This window comes from Ischnura elegans, chromosome 12 (genome assembly GCF_921293095.1).
Source record: "Ischnura elegans chromosome 12, ioIscEleg1.1, whole genome shotgun sequence".
NCBI classification, from domain to species: Eukaryota; Metazoa; Arthropoda; class Insecta; order Odonata; family Coenagrionidae; genus Ischnura; species Ischnura elegans.
Genome location: NC_060257.1, coordinates 49657965 through 49680285, shown reverse-complemented (window position 1 = coordinate 49680285; position 22321 = coordinate 49657965). Strand labels below are relative to the sequence as shown.

The following is a 22321-nucleotide window of genomic DNA, read 5'->3' as shown; positions in this document are numbered from 1 at the left end:
GATGACCGAGAACGAAATGTTTTCTTTATGCAAGATGGCGCACCACCACACTATCTGACTGACGTACGGGATTTTCTAAATGACCACTTCCCAAGTCAATGGATTGGCCGTGATGCGCCAATTGCATGGCCCCCCGTTCCCCAGACCTGACACCACTCCATTTTTTCTTCTGGGGTTTCGTGAAAGATATGGTGTACGTACCTCCTTTGCCGGCCACTCTAGCTGAACTTTTAAGAAGAATTTACGCTGCTGCTGAGCAAGTTACACCTGAAATGCTGGTGAGAGTCTGGGAAGAAATCGACTACCGATGGGATGTCTGCAGAATAACCAACGGAAGCCACATAGAACATCTTTAGTTTAAGGTAAAAAAAACTTGAAGTTTTTTTCCTTTAAAATAACACCAAAACCAGCTCTGTACCTTGCTTAATAAAATTTATATGAATTTTCAAAGTTGTACAGTCCTTTTTGAAACACCCTGTAGTTCTCTCATGTAACATTTTTTTGAAAGAAATTTCTCCAACACAGAAAAGGAATGAAAGAAAGAACACCACAATCCCCAAATTTTACCCAAAAATCCATCCAAACTTTTTAACCCTTCAGCTGCAGTCGCTAGTCTTTCACTCTTTGTGGGAAATTTTACCATGAAGGCCAGAGAATTTTTTCTGCTGTAAGGACATGGTAGATTGTAGTCCCCTCCCCACCCTTTTCCTGAGAGCCAATGGGGAAGACCACAGCCACTAAGCATTGGAATAGTGGAATTTCTGATGATTTGGTGAAATTATTTCAGTGGCCAAAATCTAAAAAACAGAGGTGACATTAAGTTTTTCCCTAATTTCCTGTCCAATTTGAAACCAAAAACCAAGGAAATTGGTTGATATTTACCTATATAAGTGATGCGCCGAGTCCACAATTTTAGCAATTCTGATCCCAATCCTGGTTCTGACATTTTTATCCCGATTATCAATACCGATTCAATCAATTCTAATGCCATAGGCTCCAAGAAAAATATCCATTAATTCCAGGCAACAAGACAACTATGCAAAAAGTTATTACTCTGTAAAAGAATCAGTTAACAAAAGCATCACTCATATCATCACTGCGTATTTAAAATACAATTGCTAAATTTCAGAACCGAATGTATGTATCTTTAATGTCACCACTGCACAACGGCATGGAAGAAACGATCATTACACTGATTTGGATGTGTTTTGTTCTCATGATTACATGGTGCAAAAATTCAAATGACTGTTCTAAGCACGGTCATGAATAATTTTGTGGTTTAAAGTACTGCTGGAATCAGAATCCACTTATCACCCATGTAAATATGTACTCATTTTCGATTCCTATTCTTGGTATAGAATTGAGGAATTGCATCAACCCATCACTAGTTAAAACTTATATGCATTTAACTTTTTGTGTACAATCACCAGAGCGTATTGAGGGGACATTGTAAGGACAGGCTAGAAACTCGAGAGAATGGAATGTGACTCCTATCAAGTGATGAAGGGACTACTTCAGGTTGGAAGGGAAGGTTGCCAATTGTACCATTCATAAAAGAAAGACCTTGCGACATATGGATAAGAAGGCTGTGAGAGAACAGGGCAAATGTTCTTCGACATTTTTCCTCCACTCACCAGCACACTCGTAAATGAACGTTTCCTGCAGCTGAAGGGATAATTTATTCCCAACAAATACGCACAATAATCCCTCAACGGTAAGCCAAAAGAGAGCCAGCAAAACTCATTCGTGGAATGCTGGGATAGCTCAGATGCATTAATCACCAATGGTTGAAGTTGTGGATGAGGTAATAGGAAAGAACTCCATTTCCCCACTGGTGGGGGTTCCCCAAGCATCTTCTCTATCCGTTGTCTCTCCACTGGGTGGAGTGACATCTTCAGGAGAAGGGGATGATGGTGGGTCAGACATGCTGCCTCTCTTGCTGTATGGCAAGAGGCATGATGTCTGGTGTTGATGGTGATGAGAGTGAATGGGCCGGGCAAGGAGACCACCAGAGCTCCCCAAACCTGAATGCACTTGGACTGCAGGCAAGGGTCGCACACTGTTTCCATTTGGTGTTCCTTTTGGAGCCACACTGGGTTTCTTCTCTTCGTCAGACCCGTCGGAATGTATGCTCCGGGTGATAGTAGTTACCATTATTTCTTCCTTCTCTCTGAAAAAAAGAAGACACATGTTAGGAAACAACACACTATTCAAGTAAATAACTAATGAATATACATCTTCAAGAATTCTTCTTGGGCTCTGCACCAGGTTAATTCAGTTGTATTGGCCAGGCATGTTACTGTCCAAATGTCCCAATTCAGACTGAAATGAATTGACCATTATGGCAAATACAACAATAAGGCTCAGGTGTTGTCCAATTTGCTAATGGTCTTTTGAAGCCCTTTACGTACTTTCCTTATGTTTTTTATGCAATTTATGACAGGTGTCCAAGAATTGCTTAGATGAAAGCCAGTATCACCATTGACATTTTTGGGATTGAGGCATATCTCAATGGCTTCCTTAATTATGCAGTCCCAGTAGCACTGTGAGTGAGAAAGAATTTTTGTATCTCCCCATGTAATGGCATAGTCTTCATTAATTCTGTGTTCCTCCACAGCCAACTTCTGTTTGCGCTAATCTAAAATGCCTTTGGTCACAAATACATATCTTGGTCACAAATTTTAATAGGCATGTTGTGCAAAGGCTTCCAGTGTTGCATAATGAATGGCATCATCTTCTGGAGTTTTCAACCACGTTTGTTGTGTATAGTGACAGCAGTCAAAGTGGTGATATCCAGGTGGTCTACCTTACATAGGCCCATTGCCTAGTTCCTCTTTGGCACTAAATTCCCTCTGTCCTTCTGTTTGGCAGGTTTAAACAGCCATTTCCATGCACACTGAAGCTTACATCTGTTTCCTTGATTGAAGTTTCATGGATGTTTGGATATTTAGATGGCTTCTCAAAGATCTCTAGGGAAATATCGAGATTCCCTGGCAAGCACACTCACAAGGTTAAAGAGAGCCCTAAAAAAAGAGAGTTAAATGAAAGCCCTAGAGACCAAAGTTATAGCTCTATAACTTTGGTCTCTAGGGCTTTCATCATTGACATTATTCAAGGAAATAATAGTGGCCTAGCCAGTGGGTTACCAGAGTATATGGAGTGGGGTACAGTGTACACAGAGTCACTTACATGCCATGTAAAAGGATAAAATTTCACAAGGAATTAATCATTTGCCATAACTGGGATTTGAATCCAGATCCCCCAAATTCATATCAGGTGCTCTATCACACTAGCTCGGAATATTTAAAGGTGTCAGTCATAAGTGCACCATGTATTATCAGATCAGATTATTATCAGATGGATCAAGTACTGGAAACAAGTATCTAATTCAGTTAAGGTTACTTTTTGAAATGCATGATGAGTTACAAGTAGCAATAATATTTTTAAAATGACAACAAAGAACATGTGTAATGGTATAATAACTTTATATTCAGCAGTGGAAAATTCCCTTCAGTCATTAAAGTTACAGGGTTTAACATATTGTTTGCTTGCCTTAAATCACAATTGAGTCTAGCATATTAAATTTGAAGGTTTAAAGAATGCACAGAATTTTTTCTTGTAATACACAATGGCAAAGACATGTAGTGCCATTCCATTATCTACTGACAGTCATCAAAGAATCAGGTTTTCAGTTAAGCTGAAAATGAGAAATAAATTTTTATGCAAAAAGCTCTCTTTAATGAAATATAATAATATTTTTTCACATTTTATAAATTATGAAAAATAATTATTTGAGAAAGCCAGGAAATGTTACATATCATACATGTATTTCGGAGATTTATTCATGCGACTCACTTACACATTACAATTCTAAAAAAAAAAGGGTATCCGTGTAATTACGCAACCCGTTACACTAGGTCGTACGAATGGTTGCATACTACAATGTATAGGCAGCCGTTACAACTTACTCGGTCAACGTGTTGCATACGCGTAAGGATACTATTACGTGCTATTTGAAAATTAAGTCCTTATAACCATGCACGTGCTGAAATGGTTTCACTGTAAAGTGGGAAAGACAAATGACACTTTATTTGAATAGCAAACTCATGAAATAAATTTCATTGGCATCATTGACTGGCTTACAGAATGATTCAAAATAGAATAGCACCATTGAAATCTGGGTACTACATCAAGTTTTTTTGTATCAAGAATTAAAAATGTGAAGAGTTCCCAATTAAGACAGAAACATAGGCAAATCATACAATACCATAATAGTAGAAGCTTTTATGACTTTGCAAATCTGTTGTCATAAGGGATTATTGTGGGACATACACCCACAGTACATTTCATATTTTTAGTGGTTGAGATAACAGTCATTCCTAGCCATCATGGATGAAAAAACAAGCATACTATCATTTATTATTTTTCAATTAGGTACGTGCAAGAGCTGTAAAAATATTAAATTGAATTACTAAATCAGTATTAAAATAAAGAGTACATAAAATTTTTCTATACCTTTTTTTAAACAAACATTATTGTAGGTTAATTAATTATACTCAAAACTTATGCACTTATTTGCAGTTTACTATGAACGTCAATGACTTCAAAACATACTTCTTGAATAATACACATAAGAGCCCAAAATGACCTCTTCAGTCATAGTCCAAGCCAAAAAAATCTCTTCCGGTAACCCTTGGAGTAAGAACTACCCTGGAATTCAGCAGCTTTGTGGCCAGTCACTATGACCAGCACGGTCATAGTGGTGGTCAACATGAAAATAGGAATATGGTTAGTGAAGTGTGAGGGACCAGGGTACCCTTTCCAGTGTTACTGAGAAAAATCACATGCAATGTCTTTGAAAAATGTCTTTTACTCACCTCTTCATAAGGGCCAACATACACCAAGCTTTTTCATTAGTTTAATATTATTGATTTATATCACATATATATATATATATATATACATCTATCATTACCATGAATTTCACTCTATTCTGACGGCATAATGACCTCTTCAGTCATGGTCCATGCCAAAACGATCTCTCTTGGTAACCCTTGGCATAAAAAATACCCTGGAATTTAGCAGCTTGGAGGCCGGTCACTATGAACGGTGTGGCGGTCAACGTGAAAATAGGAATATGGTTAGTGAAGTGTGAGGGGCCAGGGTACCCTTTCCAGTGTTACTGTGAAAAATCACATGAAATGTCTTTGAAAAATGCCTTTCACTCACCTCTCCATGAGGGCCGACGTACACCGAGCTTCCTCACTCAGCCTCTCAAACAACTGCATCTTCTCCGCCACAAACGACCCAGCCCTCGCTGTCCATCCCCTGAGGGACTCCCTAACTGCCCCCACTGCTCCTGGAGGGACCACTTCCACTGCCACCACTGCAGCTGCAGCCTCCACTTTCACTTTGACCCCACCCGAGGCACTCGCGGGGACACTGATCCCCATCGCCTTCTTCTCCGGTTCCCGTTTTCCACTCTCCCCTCCCTTCCCCTCTACGCCTCCACTTCCAGATGACTCCGTCTCCTCTTCCTCCTCCCCCTCCCCTTCCCCCTCTTCCTCATCCTCCTCCTCATCGTCCGACCCCACTCTCTCCAAGCTGTTGAGGGTCCCGTACTTCTTCAAGCCGCTCGACAACGATTTATAAGGGGGATCCCCATCCCCCGAACCCGACCTCCTGTCTACATCCTCCTCGCCATCTGCCACACTCCCCGATCCACTCCCACCCTTGACCTCCGACTTCCAGCTACCCCCTGCCACGCTCCCCTCCACCACTGTCCTGTTGGTGTCTGGCGTGGGGGGCTGCACTTCAATCACCGGGAGAGGTATGCACACAGAACTCGAGGCACTGTCGGCCGCCGCCACAGCCGAAAGTTTCTGGCCAGCCTTTTCAGTTTTGATCACATTGTCGGGAACTTCCTCGATGGAGATCTCCCGAGGGATGATTCTGGCCCTCACTTTTTGAGCGTCTCTATAGCTTGTTCCCTCGTCAGTCTTGTTTCTTTCCACAGGGGAGTTGCTTAAACTTTTAGCAGTCTTTTCCTGGGTGTCAGGGGTGAACGGGTCAATGGCACTTGTGGGTGATGTAGGTATCATTGACTTCCAGTCTTCCTCATCTTCATCATCCTCATCATCATCTTCTCCTTCTACAGCAGCAGTCATGGCTTTCAGCGCCTTCTCCTCAGCAGTTAGGTCCCTATCATCCTAATAGAAATGTTGATCTGTTACATATCAAATTACTAGGCGGTAAGACTATCAAAATAAAGTTAATATATGGCCTTCCAAATTAAAATTTTAATAAAGAAAACAAAATTTTGAGCTACAATGAGGATAAGACATAATTAATCTCCCGAAATAAGAATACTGTTTAAAAAAATTTCCATGAAGTGGCACTAAAGATATATTTTTTAACATTCAATGCCTTTGTATGGAATGAATCAATTCACCGTGTTGAATACATGATAATATGGTTGTGATGTATTAATATGCTTTAAAATTCATTAAAAAACGTCAAATGGGTGATTATAATTTTTATGAGAAAATAGGAGGAACATAATAACATGCAAATGAAATATTTTGATGGCTAATATCACACGTAATTGATAGTTGCAGTAATATTCCAATGTCATAAACTTATAAAAAGTGAAAAAATGCTATTGCTGTCTCATAAAATTTCTTTTTTAAATTCATTTTAACATATGTATGCAAACTGCAGGAATACCATTAACTTAGCTACATGCTATCCAATCAATTTAGTCCAGGAATAACTACCAAGAATTACTCTTATAATATCCAATACATCAACTAGTATGCTCTACTTTTACTCAACACATGAATTATGCCAAACACAGACCAAAATAATGAGCTATTATTATATTGCACAAACAAAAAAATATATATCTAGATTTATAAAAGCAAGGGGTTAGATATTATTATGCTAACACAACCAATTTGATTAAGAGATGATGACTCTAAGATTGACACCTCTTAAAATCATATACTCTTGTCAAGGTAAACTTTGTGAATATTTTTTTCAAGAACTAAAAAAAAATTGAATTAAAAAGGTTAGATTAGGAACAGGAACCATCACTATATTCGGAAAATAAGTCATTCCAAGACAAAAATCCAGGAATTTCAATTCCTTAAGATGCCATTTTTAAAATGTATTCTGATCAATTTGAGAAATGTGAAATTTGTGAAATTAACTGTGAAAATAATGCATGAAATATGCATTTGAATCAGTGCACTCTCTTGAAAAAAAATGCATCTTTTGATATTCTGCCTTCTTTTCCTGTTAACGCCTTGAAATTTTCCATGTAAATTATATGTTTAATACCACTTTTAACATCAATTATAATCAAAAAGGAATGAAATATCTCAGGGACAGTCTGTAATAGTAGACAAAAATAACATGCAAATGAAACATATAACTGCCCATAAGGATACAAGATAATATAGTTTACCATATCAATGCAACACATTCAAACACATAAATACAAGTTTTTGCAGCAGTTCTCCATATTACTGGATGTAATACCTAAGGAAAATATAAAATTATACATAAAGATTGTGCATAAAAGACCACAACATCCCATTCACTCATTTAACATTTTATCATCTTCTGGGTTTTCTCTCTTACCAGGTCCTGAAAATGAGCTTTTTACCTGTACTAGATACTTTCTCAAGTGAGGTTAACGTCTGATAAATTCTAGTAATTATAATTTTGCATTAAAACTTAAATATATCAGATGCTTCCATACTTGCAGACATATAATGAAGTATTGCTAATCTAAAATTCACTTAAACCTATTGGATGAGTATTTCCATTCCCTGCTTCCAGCTAATTTAACTAGAAATTTTCAATGTACTCAGTTCTCATGAGTATTATTAATGCGGTATTATATTCATTACATAGCCGTGTTTTTTTTAAATTGTAATTTAGAGAAATCGTTAATTTCAGACACGAAGTGATAAAAGCTATTATTATTTTATTAATATGGAAAATATCTTTAAAAATTGGGAGGCCTTAGACTTTGCCAGGTCTTTAAGTAGAGACTCAGTTCAGCCAGTCAATAAATCGCAGTCAATTTGATCTAGTTGGTTGGTACCACAGCTGGCAAAGAAGAGGTAGTGGGGATGAGCAGAAAAAATTGACTTGGATGACACCTTCAAAATCCTGGACCTACCATAGAATTTAAACTTTGACCAACATACAGGTGTAATACCTAACATATTGCATATGCCCGCCTTTTTAAGACAAAAAATTTTAAGTATTGATACTTAAATAAAATTTTAGAATCAAAATTTCCCCAAGTTCTACAACTGAATTTTACTAGCGAGCAGATTTTTCTCAAAATATGAAGTGCACACCAAAATTTTAGTGATACCATTTGTTCTTTAGAGCAAGAGAATTAGAAGAGGAAGCTAACTTCATTAATGACGGGTCATCCCCAAACAAAACTACATAATGTTTTTTTAATATTATTTAATGCATTTCTCAAATCTCTTTTCTGTTTTGAATTATATTCTTATTTGTATGAGCACAAAGTTCAAAGCAAAGAATTTTGTACTTGTTTCGGCTTTTGAGCTGGTAAATGGCAACCCTTGGAAAGGTTTTTGAAATAAAAACCATGACACAAACAACTGTCTCTAGGGCAGGCATGTCAAGAGCATGATAGGGGTACAGACACCTTGCTGCCATATGAGGGTGGGCAGCAAATTAACATCACCAAAGGGTAGGGAACATGACAAATGGTGAAGGTGCAAAACTTCATCAGAGGAAAATCATTTGTCTTGGCCAGGATTAAAACCTAGATCTTCTGAATTTGTCCTAGCTGTCTGGCCACTCAAGCTACCAAGGCATTTTGTTGGCTTTAGATGAAAAGGTAACTAATGTTGCTCGAAATACAGCATAACACTTGCACGTGACATAGTATCACTAGTAGCATACCTTTAAGGAGTCAGCTGCTGTTATTTCCATTAACAGAAACTTCTGTGAATGAGCTTAAATTCAAAATACAGGCATCAGACTTGGGACCGAGGTGCTATGCACAAAAACGTGCTGTCTTATCACATTGTATGTCTGGCAGAAAAAACCACCCTGTCCTCCAAAGCTAACAAAAATCTGCTGATTTTTTTAAGATGCTTTGGCAACTTAAAAAAGGCAAATGTAGAAGATACATATATATATATATATATATTCAGCGGGGAAAATGTTAGGTTAGTTAATTTTATACAAAGACACCACAAGCAATTTTATATACAGAATAAATGCAAAGTTAAAACAATGAAGACAATATGGAATACTAGCATATGGATACGATAACCTGTATCCAGCGATCCCTTGAGTGGATGTTGCTTTAAGGGACTTTGATGAGAGGATATGGTTGGCCACTGCCTTGAATTGATTCAGTCCCCATCAACCAACCAACTTTGGTCTCCTGTTGAAGAGTGTCAATATGTAACAGCCATTGGAGTATTTTAGATTTTTCACACTTGAAGCCTCACTAGAACTCTCATTCCCAGCCTTCATTTGGTACACACCTTTGGATAAGTCCTGTGGCATGTTGTCCTTGAGTGTGGGTAGAGCACTAGTTGAATCTAATCACCAGGTCCTTCTTCTGGATATGGCAAATCGTTTCCAAGTTACAGCATGAAACAGGGAACATTGTACGCAATCACTCACACGGGTGCAATGTTACATGTTACATGCAGCACTTTGGAAAACGTCCATTGTTGAAGAACAACAACATAGGGTTTTTCTCTCCGATAGTGGCTTAATAAGGTTGATTTCTGTCTCTTCTGCTATAGTGTAGACTTGAGATGCAAACATCTTGTACGGAAAATGTGGTCTGGAATTCAACTTGGAGAAACACAGCTTGGTGGTGTTGCTAGTAACTGGGAGATCCGGGTTAGAGCCCTGCAAAGTGCCTCCCAATATCACCAAGTTCAACTCGGCTGGTGGTGGAATCAAATGCAAGTACTGGAGCCTTGAGTCATCCAAGTACGTGTGCCTTTTGTCCACTATCAACCGCCTGAGTATGCATTGTTTTGGGGTCTTGGCAGTTGCTAGGGATTTTGTCCACAAACTTAATGTGCCCAAATCTGTTACTAATAGGAGATTTCGAAGAAGTTGTGCAATTTTAGGCATGATTTCTTGATAGAACGGGAAAGCGTGATTGCACTCGACAATTTGCCATCAAGTGCAGCCATACTCAGATGCACGTTTTCGATTACTTAGGCAGACTGCGGGCCCTTCACCCATTTCTCCAACAGTAACGTGGAATGGGAGGTGATTCACTTCTAGAGGACCAATTGCAGTCGAGTACAGAAGCTGTTTTGCAGGGCTCTATTCCAGGATCGAATCCAGACTTAGCCAAATGACTTTTTCATGGTAAATTCCATCCTTGGAATAGATAACTTTTCTGAGGTTTTTACCATAAATGGGGAAAGGAGAGCAAGCTCTGGACTTGGAACATTACTTCTCCCCAGTCATTTCCACAGATGGATGGGTAAAATCTTTATTCAACATTTGCAGCCATTTTCAGGAATAAGTCACATCCATAGCAATTCCTGCATAGTGCTTGGGCCTGGTACTTTCCAACAGCCTCTAAGAAGTGCACATCAGATATGCTTTTAATGTAGTGAATGTGAGTATTCACCACTTAGGTACGTATTCCAGGACCTGACTCATTCTTGTATCCTTAATCTAACTTAGTCATTAAGATTTCATATCAGACTTGATTTAAGACTTCACATTTAAAAAACTACACATTAAAACTCTTGAGCTGGAGTGGTTTTGGTAATGTTCAGGGGTAAAATTTACAAAATAATGCAATCATCTAAACTCTTGTCACTTGTGGTCTCCAGCCATTCAAAAACTAGCATAACTAGTTACCTATGCCACTCCTTGAGGTATTTATATGAGAAATATATAATTCTAAAATCATAAGGCAATGATCGCAGGCTACTTGGAATCTGGCAGTGGAAAAGCATCTGGTCATCTCTGAATTCACTGATGACTAAACCAAAATGAAAAATATTAAGAACTCTTAAGGGAAGGTCAGAAAATGATTTATGGTAAGGGTAAAAAGGCAGTTGCTCTCATTGTTGCTGAAGAAAGGGAATAAAAAGATCACAAAAAAGCTAAGGGTTTAGAGCTTAAGCTTAGAGAATCTCTGCTAGTGGTATTCCTGCAACCCGCACCCACCCTTGCCTATTGAAGACAGCTATGTCATTTAGGTAGGATAGTCATTACTAGAGCCAGCAAGTCCCTGATTACTTGGCTTCTCTCAGTCACCCTCAGCAGCTCTCATAAGAATCCTAAGCAAAGATTAAGTGCATGGTGCTAAATAGACCGTTCAACACTTGTCACCCAATGGAGAGGCAACACCTGATGGCAAACCAGAAAGCTCAGTCGGCTCCGCGTGGCACAGAGGGACAACATGGCTGGTGAAAAGCCTGAAAACGGTTTAACCTGAAAAGCAATTGCAGTTCCTCGTATCAGCTGGAACCAACAGAGCTGGTCCTTGCTCCTTTACCAAGTGTCAATTCTGCTGTGCCTCTGCATTGAATGTTTCACCTCTTACTTCATCCTGCTACTATATTCATTCATTTGCTCCTACAAATACTCTGCATGGCCTGAGATGGCTTGTAATAATTAAAATTGACTAAATCATACTTCTGTTGAAAAAATCTGTTAAATTGCCAGTCCTAAATAACATTTAAAAGGCATCTTTTGGCGTTCAAACATTATTTCTACATTCCTGTTAATCATCGAGATCTCGGCAGGCACTTGTGTACTCCGCAAAAAAATTATTTCTAAAAATCTTCAAAAGGAAAGTCAGGAATCCTGCTACAGTCAGTACATTAAAATCTAGTACATCATAGTTTCCTGATGTCAGAATAAATACTTGAATACAATGAGTTTAAATCAAGTGTTACATTTATAACTACCCAAAGGAGCGGGGTGTACTGGTTACCCAAGGGCCTATGTGGCATTGCGGTCAAAGGACCCCATGGGGGCAAAAAAGAGAATGAAAAGGTGAAGAACATGGTGTTAGAGTTAAAATATTAAAACCATAATGTTATAATTTGAAAACTAAACCAAAAAGGAAGCAAGATGGGGCCCTCATCATTGTTATAGCTTGATAATTAAAATGTAGAGAATATTGACGAGAGCGAGAATAAGATAGACATATCATAACCACTGCATTTTACAGTCCACGTACTTGCAGAGTCCAAGTCAAATGGAAGGTGCTGAAAGAGCCCTGGGCTTCCAAAGGCCATTCACGGCCTTACGCCCTTGGGTTCCTGGCACTGAGCTTACAATTTTTAAGAGTTGTTTTATCCATGTTGGTTAAATTTCATGAAATAAGAGGACCCTGGAAACAGGCCACCTAAAAAAACACAATTACTAAGCTTGAACGTTACAATTCGCCACAGTAACCTGGTAACTCAATCTGAGTTAGGACTCAAAAACTGTGGACTATGGTCTGAGCAAACTTGGGGAATTGAGTGACATCTTATAATGTTAAAGTGGCAACCAAGACACATTAGAGTCAGGATCAAGACTTGAGTGATGTTCTGGAATTCGGCCCTTGGTCTTTTTGGCGATAATAAGTAGAACTGAGGTACCAGACAGAACATATTTACTTCCTATGGACGTTGAGCCCAAGTCTCCCATTATTGACTTTTCTTCTTACCATGGCATTTTGGCAGGACAATCTATCCTTTGATTCTGTTTCCATTGTCAAACGAATGGATTGCAGCTACATATTCATGGGTTAGAGGCACCATAATAATTCCTCTTTGCACTTTGGCCAATTGACAAAAATTGTGAATAAATTCTGAGGACAGGAATCCAAGGCATCCATTTCAAATTTCTCCATTACTGTTGATAACAGCAATATTATTGCTATTCCCTCTGTCTGCTTCTTGAAAATTTCGTCCTCCTTGTTAATGGAGACAATCTTCATGATATAATCAAAGTAGAAATAGCTCTGGACACAGTACATTTTCAAAACTCCATCATCAATTCTATCTGCTTCACCTACCACATGAAAATATCTAATTTTTTACACCTTACTTTTTTCTTTCCATTGAAAATCAATTCTTTCAGTAAGCACTCCATACATGTTTAGGAAACCAAAAATATCTCGACAAAATACAAGAACATTTTTACAGATATCATTAGAGTGAGTACAAAATTTGGCAAAACCTCACATAAAATGAACATTGACATATTCCTTGGGGCAAGTATGAGAATAAGCTTTTCAGGTCTCAACTGGAAAAATTGGTGGAGATATGGCTCAACAAGTCAAATGGATGTAATGAAACAAATTGCTGGACAAGTTCATTCCAACTTACCCAGAGACACAAATGTTATGCATAATAATTAGAAGTGGTACACACCTCAAAGATCACAAAACACTTTCACACACATGACAAAAATTCTTCCAAATTTCTGTGCATTTACACAGCCAGAGATCATTGAGATCCAAACATTAATGGGCATACATCTATATAAACACCTTGGATAAAAAGTAATTAAGAGTGAATCAGATGTGCGGTTTCAGAAATGACACATTGCTATTAGAGAGACGAAACCCAGAAAAATTTTAATGTGAAACGTATGAACACCTTCAGGTAATGATACACATGAAAACGGAAATAAAACCTGTATGTAATTGAAAAGGAAATTCAATGTAGAAAAGACTATTTGACTTGGATCTAGGGTTTCTATATTAGAGCAATTGCATTTATTGCAGAACATATCTTCAGGAATGCTGAGAAATTTGGAAGTTGATGAATATTTCCATGTCTCAGCCAATGAATATTTCCATGTTTCTTTGAACCAGTGGTATAACTATGGGGAAGGGGGGGGGGGATTGAGGGGGAGATATTCCCCCCAAAGCTAGAGAGAAATTAAAAAAATATTTATAACTATGGTCTACTTTTGACATTATATATGCATATGCTTAAAGTTAAATTTTAAGTGCCAAAATGACGTAAAATGTATTTCCAAGCATGTCATTTTTCAAAAAATTTCCCAGACCCTCCCGTTGCCGTTTGTCCCTCAGGGCCCTCCAACCCCCCCCCCCCCCCCACCCGAAGCATATCATATTCCTATTTACGCCACTGCATTGAAGTCAATATTGAAGCCACTGCATTAATATAGTCACTGGACGTGACCATATTATGTCTCTTTAAGGGACTCAATGTTCAAACTTATCAGCACTCTGCAACAACCTTTAAAAAACACACAATGCAGAACACTAAAACCTCTATCAAAACTTTTGATTAAAGTTAGCTTCACTCCAATGAAGACACTGAATGTTTATAATTCAAGCGCAAATCAAAAACCTTATCATTTTCTTTTAAATGAACTGATATAATAAGCATGGGTACCCTCCACTTGTCCATTTGCAAGAACAATTGTAGGACAAGCTGGTGGCAAGAATAGAAAAGGAAGACCTCGAATAAATAAGGTATGGAACAGGCGAAGAAGGATGTGAAGGAGAAGAAATATGCAGATGTGAGAAGATGAGCTAATAGGAGAATTAATTGGAATGCTGCATCTAACCAGTCGTAGAATTGTTGACCAATGATGATGACAGATACACTAGTTCTCACCATTAGATTTTTTAGGCCCACCAAATAAGCTCCCATTCCATTTATGTTGAAATGCTCTTGTTTTACAGATATCTGATTTGCGCTAAAATAATGGGAAAGCATGCCCGGTACTAAGGGAGACAAAACTGTAATTCAGATGCAAGCTATGGTGCGCTGAATATTTGAACAGGAAGTATAGGTTGAAATGCTTAAAAAATGCAAAAATTTTTAATTTTGGTTGGATCATAATTTTGCTGGGTATATTATAAATGTTATTCCATGCCATGCCATGACAGATTCAAAACTATATTCTCTTCAAAGCATGTCAGTATTCAAAGAACCAATTGGGGATGTGGAGTGAATGACAAAAGATTTACCATTCACTGTATGCATAATTAATTTTGCTAACATCAGAATGGCTCTTTCATGCTTGAAAAAGCATGATTACAGCAATACTGTTGATCTTAAGAAATAAAAAGAGAAAAGTTTTTTGCAGGCAAGGGCTCAAACCAGCACATCAGATGTAAAACTAGAAAATGCTTTGGTTACTTCAATAATTGAGCCATCTATCTTCACTGGATATCAAAATATTTAGGCCACTGATTTCCCAGTGGGAAAAGGATCGTAGATGATTAAGAGTATTGTTTCCTCCTTCCTCAGGAATGAATGCAAGAGATTAAGTTTGAAAGGTGAGTGAAAAAAAGAATGTGGAATATAAAGTTTTGCGCTATGCTGCCACGTCAATTTTTGGGTGGCCCCAAAACAGTTATACTTATGTGGCGACATAGCCCAAAAGTTTTTTTGCAACATGACGAGTACCTACGAAAGTTTTAACGAAGAAAAAAATAAGTTTAAGAAATGTCCAAGCAAGTTTTTAAAACTTAACCCTGCAGTTAAATGATGTTGACTTAAGGCTCAGTGACCAGATTTACAAATGCAGAACAAACCAGCAATGATTCAGCTTACTTTTACTCATTTGTTACCTATTTACAACCAACACTCACTCACAGAAGACAAATCTCTGGTCTGAGAATATTTCTACTTCAAATTCAAATCTGGTATTCAATTTCATGAGGTTGACAACTACTTACTACATCATGCAAAACTCCTCTCTAATTTCATCAAGAAAATGAAATATTCAACTATTCATAAAGTATCGCCTAAAACATGAGCAAAATTGAGGATGTAAAAAAGGTGAAAAAAAAAAACGAATTATCGCTGCAAAATCATGCTAGGATTAAAGCCTACATATGCAATCATTCTCCCTTATGCATTAATGAAAATAATGCAGTAATGTTATGTAATGTTTACATGTTCAACCAGAATTTGAAGGGTATTTGCAAGAATGAGTACAGTGGAACTCTCATAATTCATTGTCATTCGAACAATCATATTCCAATAATAACCCAACCCAGGTCTCTAGATATAAGTGATGAAAAGCTAATTCCTTTTAAAAAAAACAGTGATTTAAAATAACAAAGTAAAAGTGTACGGACTTTTAGAATGGGGAAAAACTGGACATTCAGCAGGAAATAATAACTGTAAAATGAAACTACATATGCATCGGTTTCATGAAATAACTTCATAAGTGATTTTCTTCATCTCAAATTGATCTAGATAATTAGCACTTTGGATGGATCAAGTTTGGATTAATATAATTGACGCTCAACTGTCTTATTAATTAAATTAAAATCTTCACCTTCATCATTTAGACAATCAAAAGGACCTTCTCAATACCTTCTTATTACTCAGCTTGCTTCTTCAGCTAGTTGTAGTTTGGCTACCTGGTTGGGACAAGTATTATCCTATTAAGTAAGACCCAAATAACTGTTGCAACAGAGATATCCCATCAAATTCAATACCTTTCTGCATAAATGTAACATATTTTATTATGTTTGACAGAGAAATTTAATCACACACTAGCACGGTTCTTTTTAAAATGGGAAGCCTCAGAAACATATCCCTTATGTTAAGCAAGATATGATTGCTGCTATGTTGCAATAAAGTTTGAATTTGTAAACAAAACTCTACGAGTACAGTTCCTAAAGAGGGCTGCTTACATCAATTGAAAGAGATGGAACTTGAGCTGTATTATCATAGGGAAATAATTGTTGCTTATTGAAGCCAAAACAATATTGATAAATTCTTTCTTTTAAGGGATTGGCTTTCAAAGGGAAAAATTTCAATGAGAGACATATATACTCAATGAAATATAGGCCTTTAAAAGCTTTAATGATGATAAGCCCGGTAGCAATTTATAGATACAAAATTACCAAAAAAATCTACAACCATTAATAAAAAAACACAACAAAACAAACTATGTACTTGGTTACAGAAATTTTGATATTTAATTGACATCACAGACAAGAATATCTGCAATGTGGAAATTATTGAAAGAAAATATATCCTTTGATTGAAATTACGAAGGAAAATCAGATGCATGATGCTTCAGACCCTATGAAGAAACATTTTACAAGTGAGAGCATCCTACAAATGAGAAGTCTCGCTTTAGGAAACCTGTTTACTATAATTTCCACATTAACTAGCAATAGACATAATTTCATTCTGAGATGTATGGGGTCCAGTTATAAATCTACAGAAAATTATGTTATGAAAAAAATTACTGTATGCAACTGCACCAAGTACCTATTTTAAAGTATGAAAGAATAAGTTTATAAATACATATGTGCATAATTTTTTTCTGAAAAACACAAATCAAATAAAAGAAACATAGTTTTTGTGCTTCTTTGGCACAAATGAAGATAATAAACCTTATCTTGTGCTTTTTGGTAAATTGAAGACATGCTACCCTAAATCACTAAAAGTAAAACATAATTAATAAAATTATTAGCTTAGATCAAAACATAAGGATGGGGCTTTGCTTAAAATAATCCTTGATCAAAAACTAATGGCTTGAGAATGTTCACTCTGTTCACTGTTGGCCTAATCCATGGGATGCGTGACAATTCTTTCACCAGAGTAGCAGCATCATACATCTAGGATTGGTTTACTAGTAAACAGGTTAGTGTGGTTAGGCTTTTTGCGTCATACAACCGGGAAAGTCATTCAATTGACGGTTGTTCAACTAATGTTCCACTGTATAGAAATAGAGGATATGAGAAAAATTGCAAAAAATCTTTTATCACAAACAAACATAACATTTTTTGACATAATCCTGGCTGTAACTTTAGATGGTGTTAAGTAAAGTAAATGGTTAAAAGTCTGGTGCCAATATGCCTTGGATTACATACCTATAATGACCAAGTCTTTAGATGAAAATAAAATACCTGTATAGGAGAAGGATTAAATCTATGATACTTTTGATGCAGGAATCAATTGCGCAGCCAGTTGTCCATGTTATATCATAGAGTGTGAGCATTACCTATTTTTTCCACAATCTATGAAATATTGTGACAGCTCACTAATACCGTGCAAGATTAGGTGAGAGTAACAATGTCAAATTTTATTTCAATTATAAAAAAAGTTGCAAAAAAATCTTTTGCGTCGTAAAGCATTTTTGATTAAACATGCCTAACCAAGTTCATCCAATAAAGTTTATAGCTGATAACTGATACTGATTGGCATATTAAGCTAATATATAATGGCAAATCGATATGCCACTGACTGACTCATCAATATTCGCAGCCCAAACTGTGATAGGTGTGGGTATTTGGCTTATTGGACGCAAAAGTAAAAAAAAATTCATCGGGAGAAAAAATCTGAAAACTTGAAAAAGTCTATTAGTTTTCGAGATATATCGACTTGAATTAACATGGGAGCCTTATGGGACTAAAACTTTTTCGCTTTCATTCCATGTTTTTAAACGTCTGAGGAACATGATAATCAATGGACATAAAGTAGATTTTTTGGTCGATTTTTTGGTATAGTTGCCATAGCGACAAATTGATATTCAGTATTTTTTATTATTTTTTGAACGTTTTCTATGCTTTTCTTATGGAAAAAGTTTAGGAATTTTTTTGACCAACTTTCAATAATCGTACGACAAATTCCTTGACTTATTTGGTAGAGAATTTTTTGGTTGATTTTTTGGCTATCTTGGAATTTTCATATGTCGAAACAATTCCGAGGAATAAAGGATTTCGATTTTACATTGTCGTGATGGGCGAATATTCAAATTTGGATTTCAGCCTTGAGACATGTGCCATATGAAAATTTGGACTCTTCTGGAAAAACCGTCAGAGGATACTTCGTACCCTCACGTTTGAGCTCACTTTCTCCGTATCCCTCTTCGTTAATTAATAATTAAATTCCGAAAAATGTCCTGCACGCGAAAAATCATTGTCGCCATTTTATTGTGGAGCATGCAATCTTGAATATCTTAGCAACCGTTTAAGCTAGAGAAATGAAATTTTCAGAGTAATACTTTTATCACAATGGTCAACTTTTGCAATGATGACCATTTCGCTCGATCGATTCATGTGCGAGTTATATCGATACCAATCTCCTTGGTTACGCTTAAATCGCTAATAACTTTTTTCTTAATCAAGGCATGAATGTGAAAGTCATATATAATACTACTGTTAATGTCTTTTCTTCGACAAAAGTTAAATCAAGCGAATCAAGCGATTACAATCGAAGTTATGATCGATAAAATGTTGCATTCGATTGAGCCATTTTTCAGACCTATTTACATAGTTACGGGGATAAAAATTATAAAAATATGTAAGGGAAGAAATGAATTATGCGTACACATAAATTATTTAGATGAGTATTGTTTCCTAACGAAGATATATCAATATGAATTTATATCTTTTTGTATTAGGTCCCCGTAAGAAATACACGCATCGCCCTATATACGTCAGCAATATAAGAACATAGGCGAAATTTTGAAAGCGGGGATAGTAGGGAAGAGAGGGATAAGGGTATGGCCATCGCATGGAGGAGTTATCAATAGGATGCGAATTTTTCAATACAGGTGGCAGTATACACCCATGTCTCGTATAGCGCAATTTCGATTAGCGCAATTTCGATATAGCGCAAATTCGTTCCTCGGGGAAACATTGCAATGCAGTGTAGCCTAATCAAAAATCTTAAACGCTCTCGTGATAAAACGTGAACTTGCGCTAAGTACACACGAAATTTCTATCAATTTACGCATATTAATATTATTTCTTGCCTCAAATCTTCTTTTTTATTTATATATTAATCGAAATTCATTGCTGCGCAATTACCAAAAGTATTACTCGTCATTGGGTCTAGATAGCCGGCCTACCGAAGATTTATCTCGTCTCCTTAACAGAATGATAATAAATAATTTAGATCGTTAATTAAGCGTGGGGCTAGTGGAAATGAGTTTTTTTTTCAGCAATACGGTTTGAGACGTATTTTTGCCGTCGTAGGTTACCGGGCGATTGACTTCCAGGTAGAGAGTCTACGCTAAAGCCTTCAAGGTCATCGGTATTCACGGGGGAGAAATGGAGCGGTGACCGAGTTGCGCATGAATAGCATCAACACATAAAAGGGTCCGCTATAGTCTTAAACACAATGGCTTCGTTCCCTCCCCGCAGTCATAGCCCTTCTGCATCTCAGGAATACAGTTCAGCAGAAGGTGATTTAGATAGAGCCATAAGTCAGAGTAAAAACCAAGAGAATATGGCAAAAAATAGGAATGCGTGTAGAAAAATCAAGAATTTATCAAGAAAAACCATTAACCTAGAAGAGGACTTGAGAGAGGTCAATTGCTTTGAAAATGGAGAGCGTCAAAGCGATATTGCGCGGAAGTTTAAACTCACGATGCCTTATTCTGAATAAAGACGAAGCTAAAATATCAGTGACCTCAGCCGCACCAACTTCAACCAAGCGGTCTGCACATACGGAAAGTTCATGGTGAATCAGTACAAAAAGACGAGAGTGGTAATCGCTCCGAGACATTAAGTGAAAGCTCCGGTTGGTTCCAGAATTTAAACGGCAAGCAGGTATTTTCAGTGCGGCGATATCAGGTGAATCTGCAAGTGTTGATAGCGCAGCCACCACAACATTTTCTGATAAACTCCAAGCTGTTATTGAAAGTGGCTCCTTTCCCCCTCAACTAGTTTTTAGTGTTGATGAGACGATATTCTTTTGGAAAAGAATGCATTCTCGTTCATTCATTTTCAGGGAAGGAAAACCTGGGTCAGGTTTCAAGGCATTTAAAGACTGTTTCACGTAGCTGCTAATGACTCGGAGGACTTCAAATTAAAATGATTTATCATTCATAAACTCCGCTAGCTATGAAATGGCATTTAAAGTAGCATTTTCCTGTCATTTCGATGAGCGACAAAAGGGCCTGGGTGACACAATAGTTGTTTTTAGACTAGTTTGAAAAATCATCAACTGCCGGCAACGCATTAGGATCCCCTGAGATAGCAGATGTTAGCCCACCCGCACGACAGGATGGAATTTCGAAAGCACGTAAGCATTTTTTTTATCGTGAATAAAAGTCTTTGAATGCGTGAATACTATCTTCAAAGATGTTTTAAACTATAAATATTTATAGAAATAATGTTTTCTAAGGCTTTTTATGGGAATATAGAGGTTTTAGAGGAAATTCAATACCCAAGACCTATGCTACCAGGAACGCATCCCTATCATCCCTATGTTAAAACGCTCTCGTATAATGCAAATTCGTATAGCGCAAAGACCCCAAGGAATGCATCCCTTGCGCTATACGAGACATGGGTGTAGTCGAATGTACGATTCGATTTTTATAGCAAATACGGAAATTGGCATAAAATGATAAGTGTATACGTTGGACCAATGAAATTTAGTGAATTGGTACATCATGGTATTCCTCACAATGCGCAATGGAAACATGTTTTGTATATAGTCTCACGCTCGATATATATCGAATCTACTTTTTCTTAAAATATATCAAATTGCTATAGCATATAGGATTTTACATCTAAGGACATAGTAGACAAGGAAATACATAGTAGATACCCATATCCCAGAAATTAAACCAAAAACATTGCGAATTTCAAAGTACAGATGTCAGTATGATCGAAAAGTCGATTCGATTATTATAGCAAATACGTTAATTGGCATAACTTCAATTGTGTTTCCGTTGGACCAATGAAATTTGGTGAATGGGTACATCTTTGTATTCCTCACAATGCCCAATGGAAATTTGTTTTGTATGTAGTCTCACGCTCGATATATATCGAATATAATTTTTATTAAAATATATCGAATTGCTATAACACATAGGATTTTACATCCAAGGACATATTTGACCAGGAATTATATAGTAGATACCCATAGACTGTAAGTTAAACCAAAAGCAATGCGGATTTTAAAGTACAGATGTCAGTATGATCGAAGAATCGATTCGATTATTCTAGCAAATACGTTAATTGGCATAACTTCAATAGTGTTTCCGTTTGACCAATGAAATATGTTGAATGGGTACATCTTTTTATTCCTCACAATGTCCAATGAAAATATGTTTTGCATGTAGTCTCACATTTGATATATATCGAATCTGCTTTTTCACAATTTATATCGAATAGCTATAACATATAGGATTTTACACCCATGGGCATTCTTGACCAGGAATTATATAGTAGATGACCACAGACTGGATATAAAAAAATGTCATTACGGATTTTACATTACAGATGTCAGTATAATCGAAAGATCGAATCGATTATTGTAGCAAATACGCAAATTGGCATAACTGGATTAGTATATACGTTGGACCAATG

The 22321-nt window shown here is 37.0% G+C and overlaps 1 protein-coding gene across 1 annotated transcript in view; it reads right to left on the bottom strand.

Moving 5' to 3' along the window:
• LOC124169580 overlaps positions 1-22321 on the bottom strand; it is a 325588-nt gene that overhangs the window by 21015 nt on the left and 282252 nt on the right. Inside the window, exons 28-29 of the mRNA XM_046548222.1 lie at positions 5230-6209; positions 1782-2170 (exon numbers count right to left, since the gene is read on the bottom strand). Of these exons, the coding sequence (XP_046404178.1) occupies positions 1782-2170; positions 5230-6209 (1369 nt within the window). The remainder of the gene's footprint in view (positions 1-1781; positions 2171-5229; positions 6210-22321) is intronic.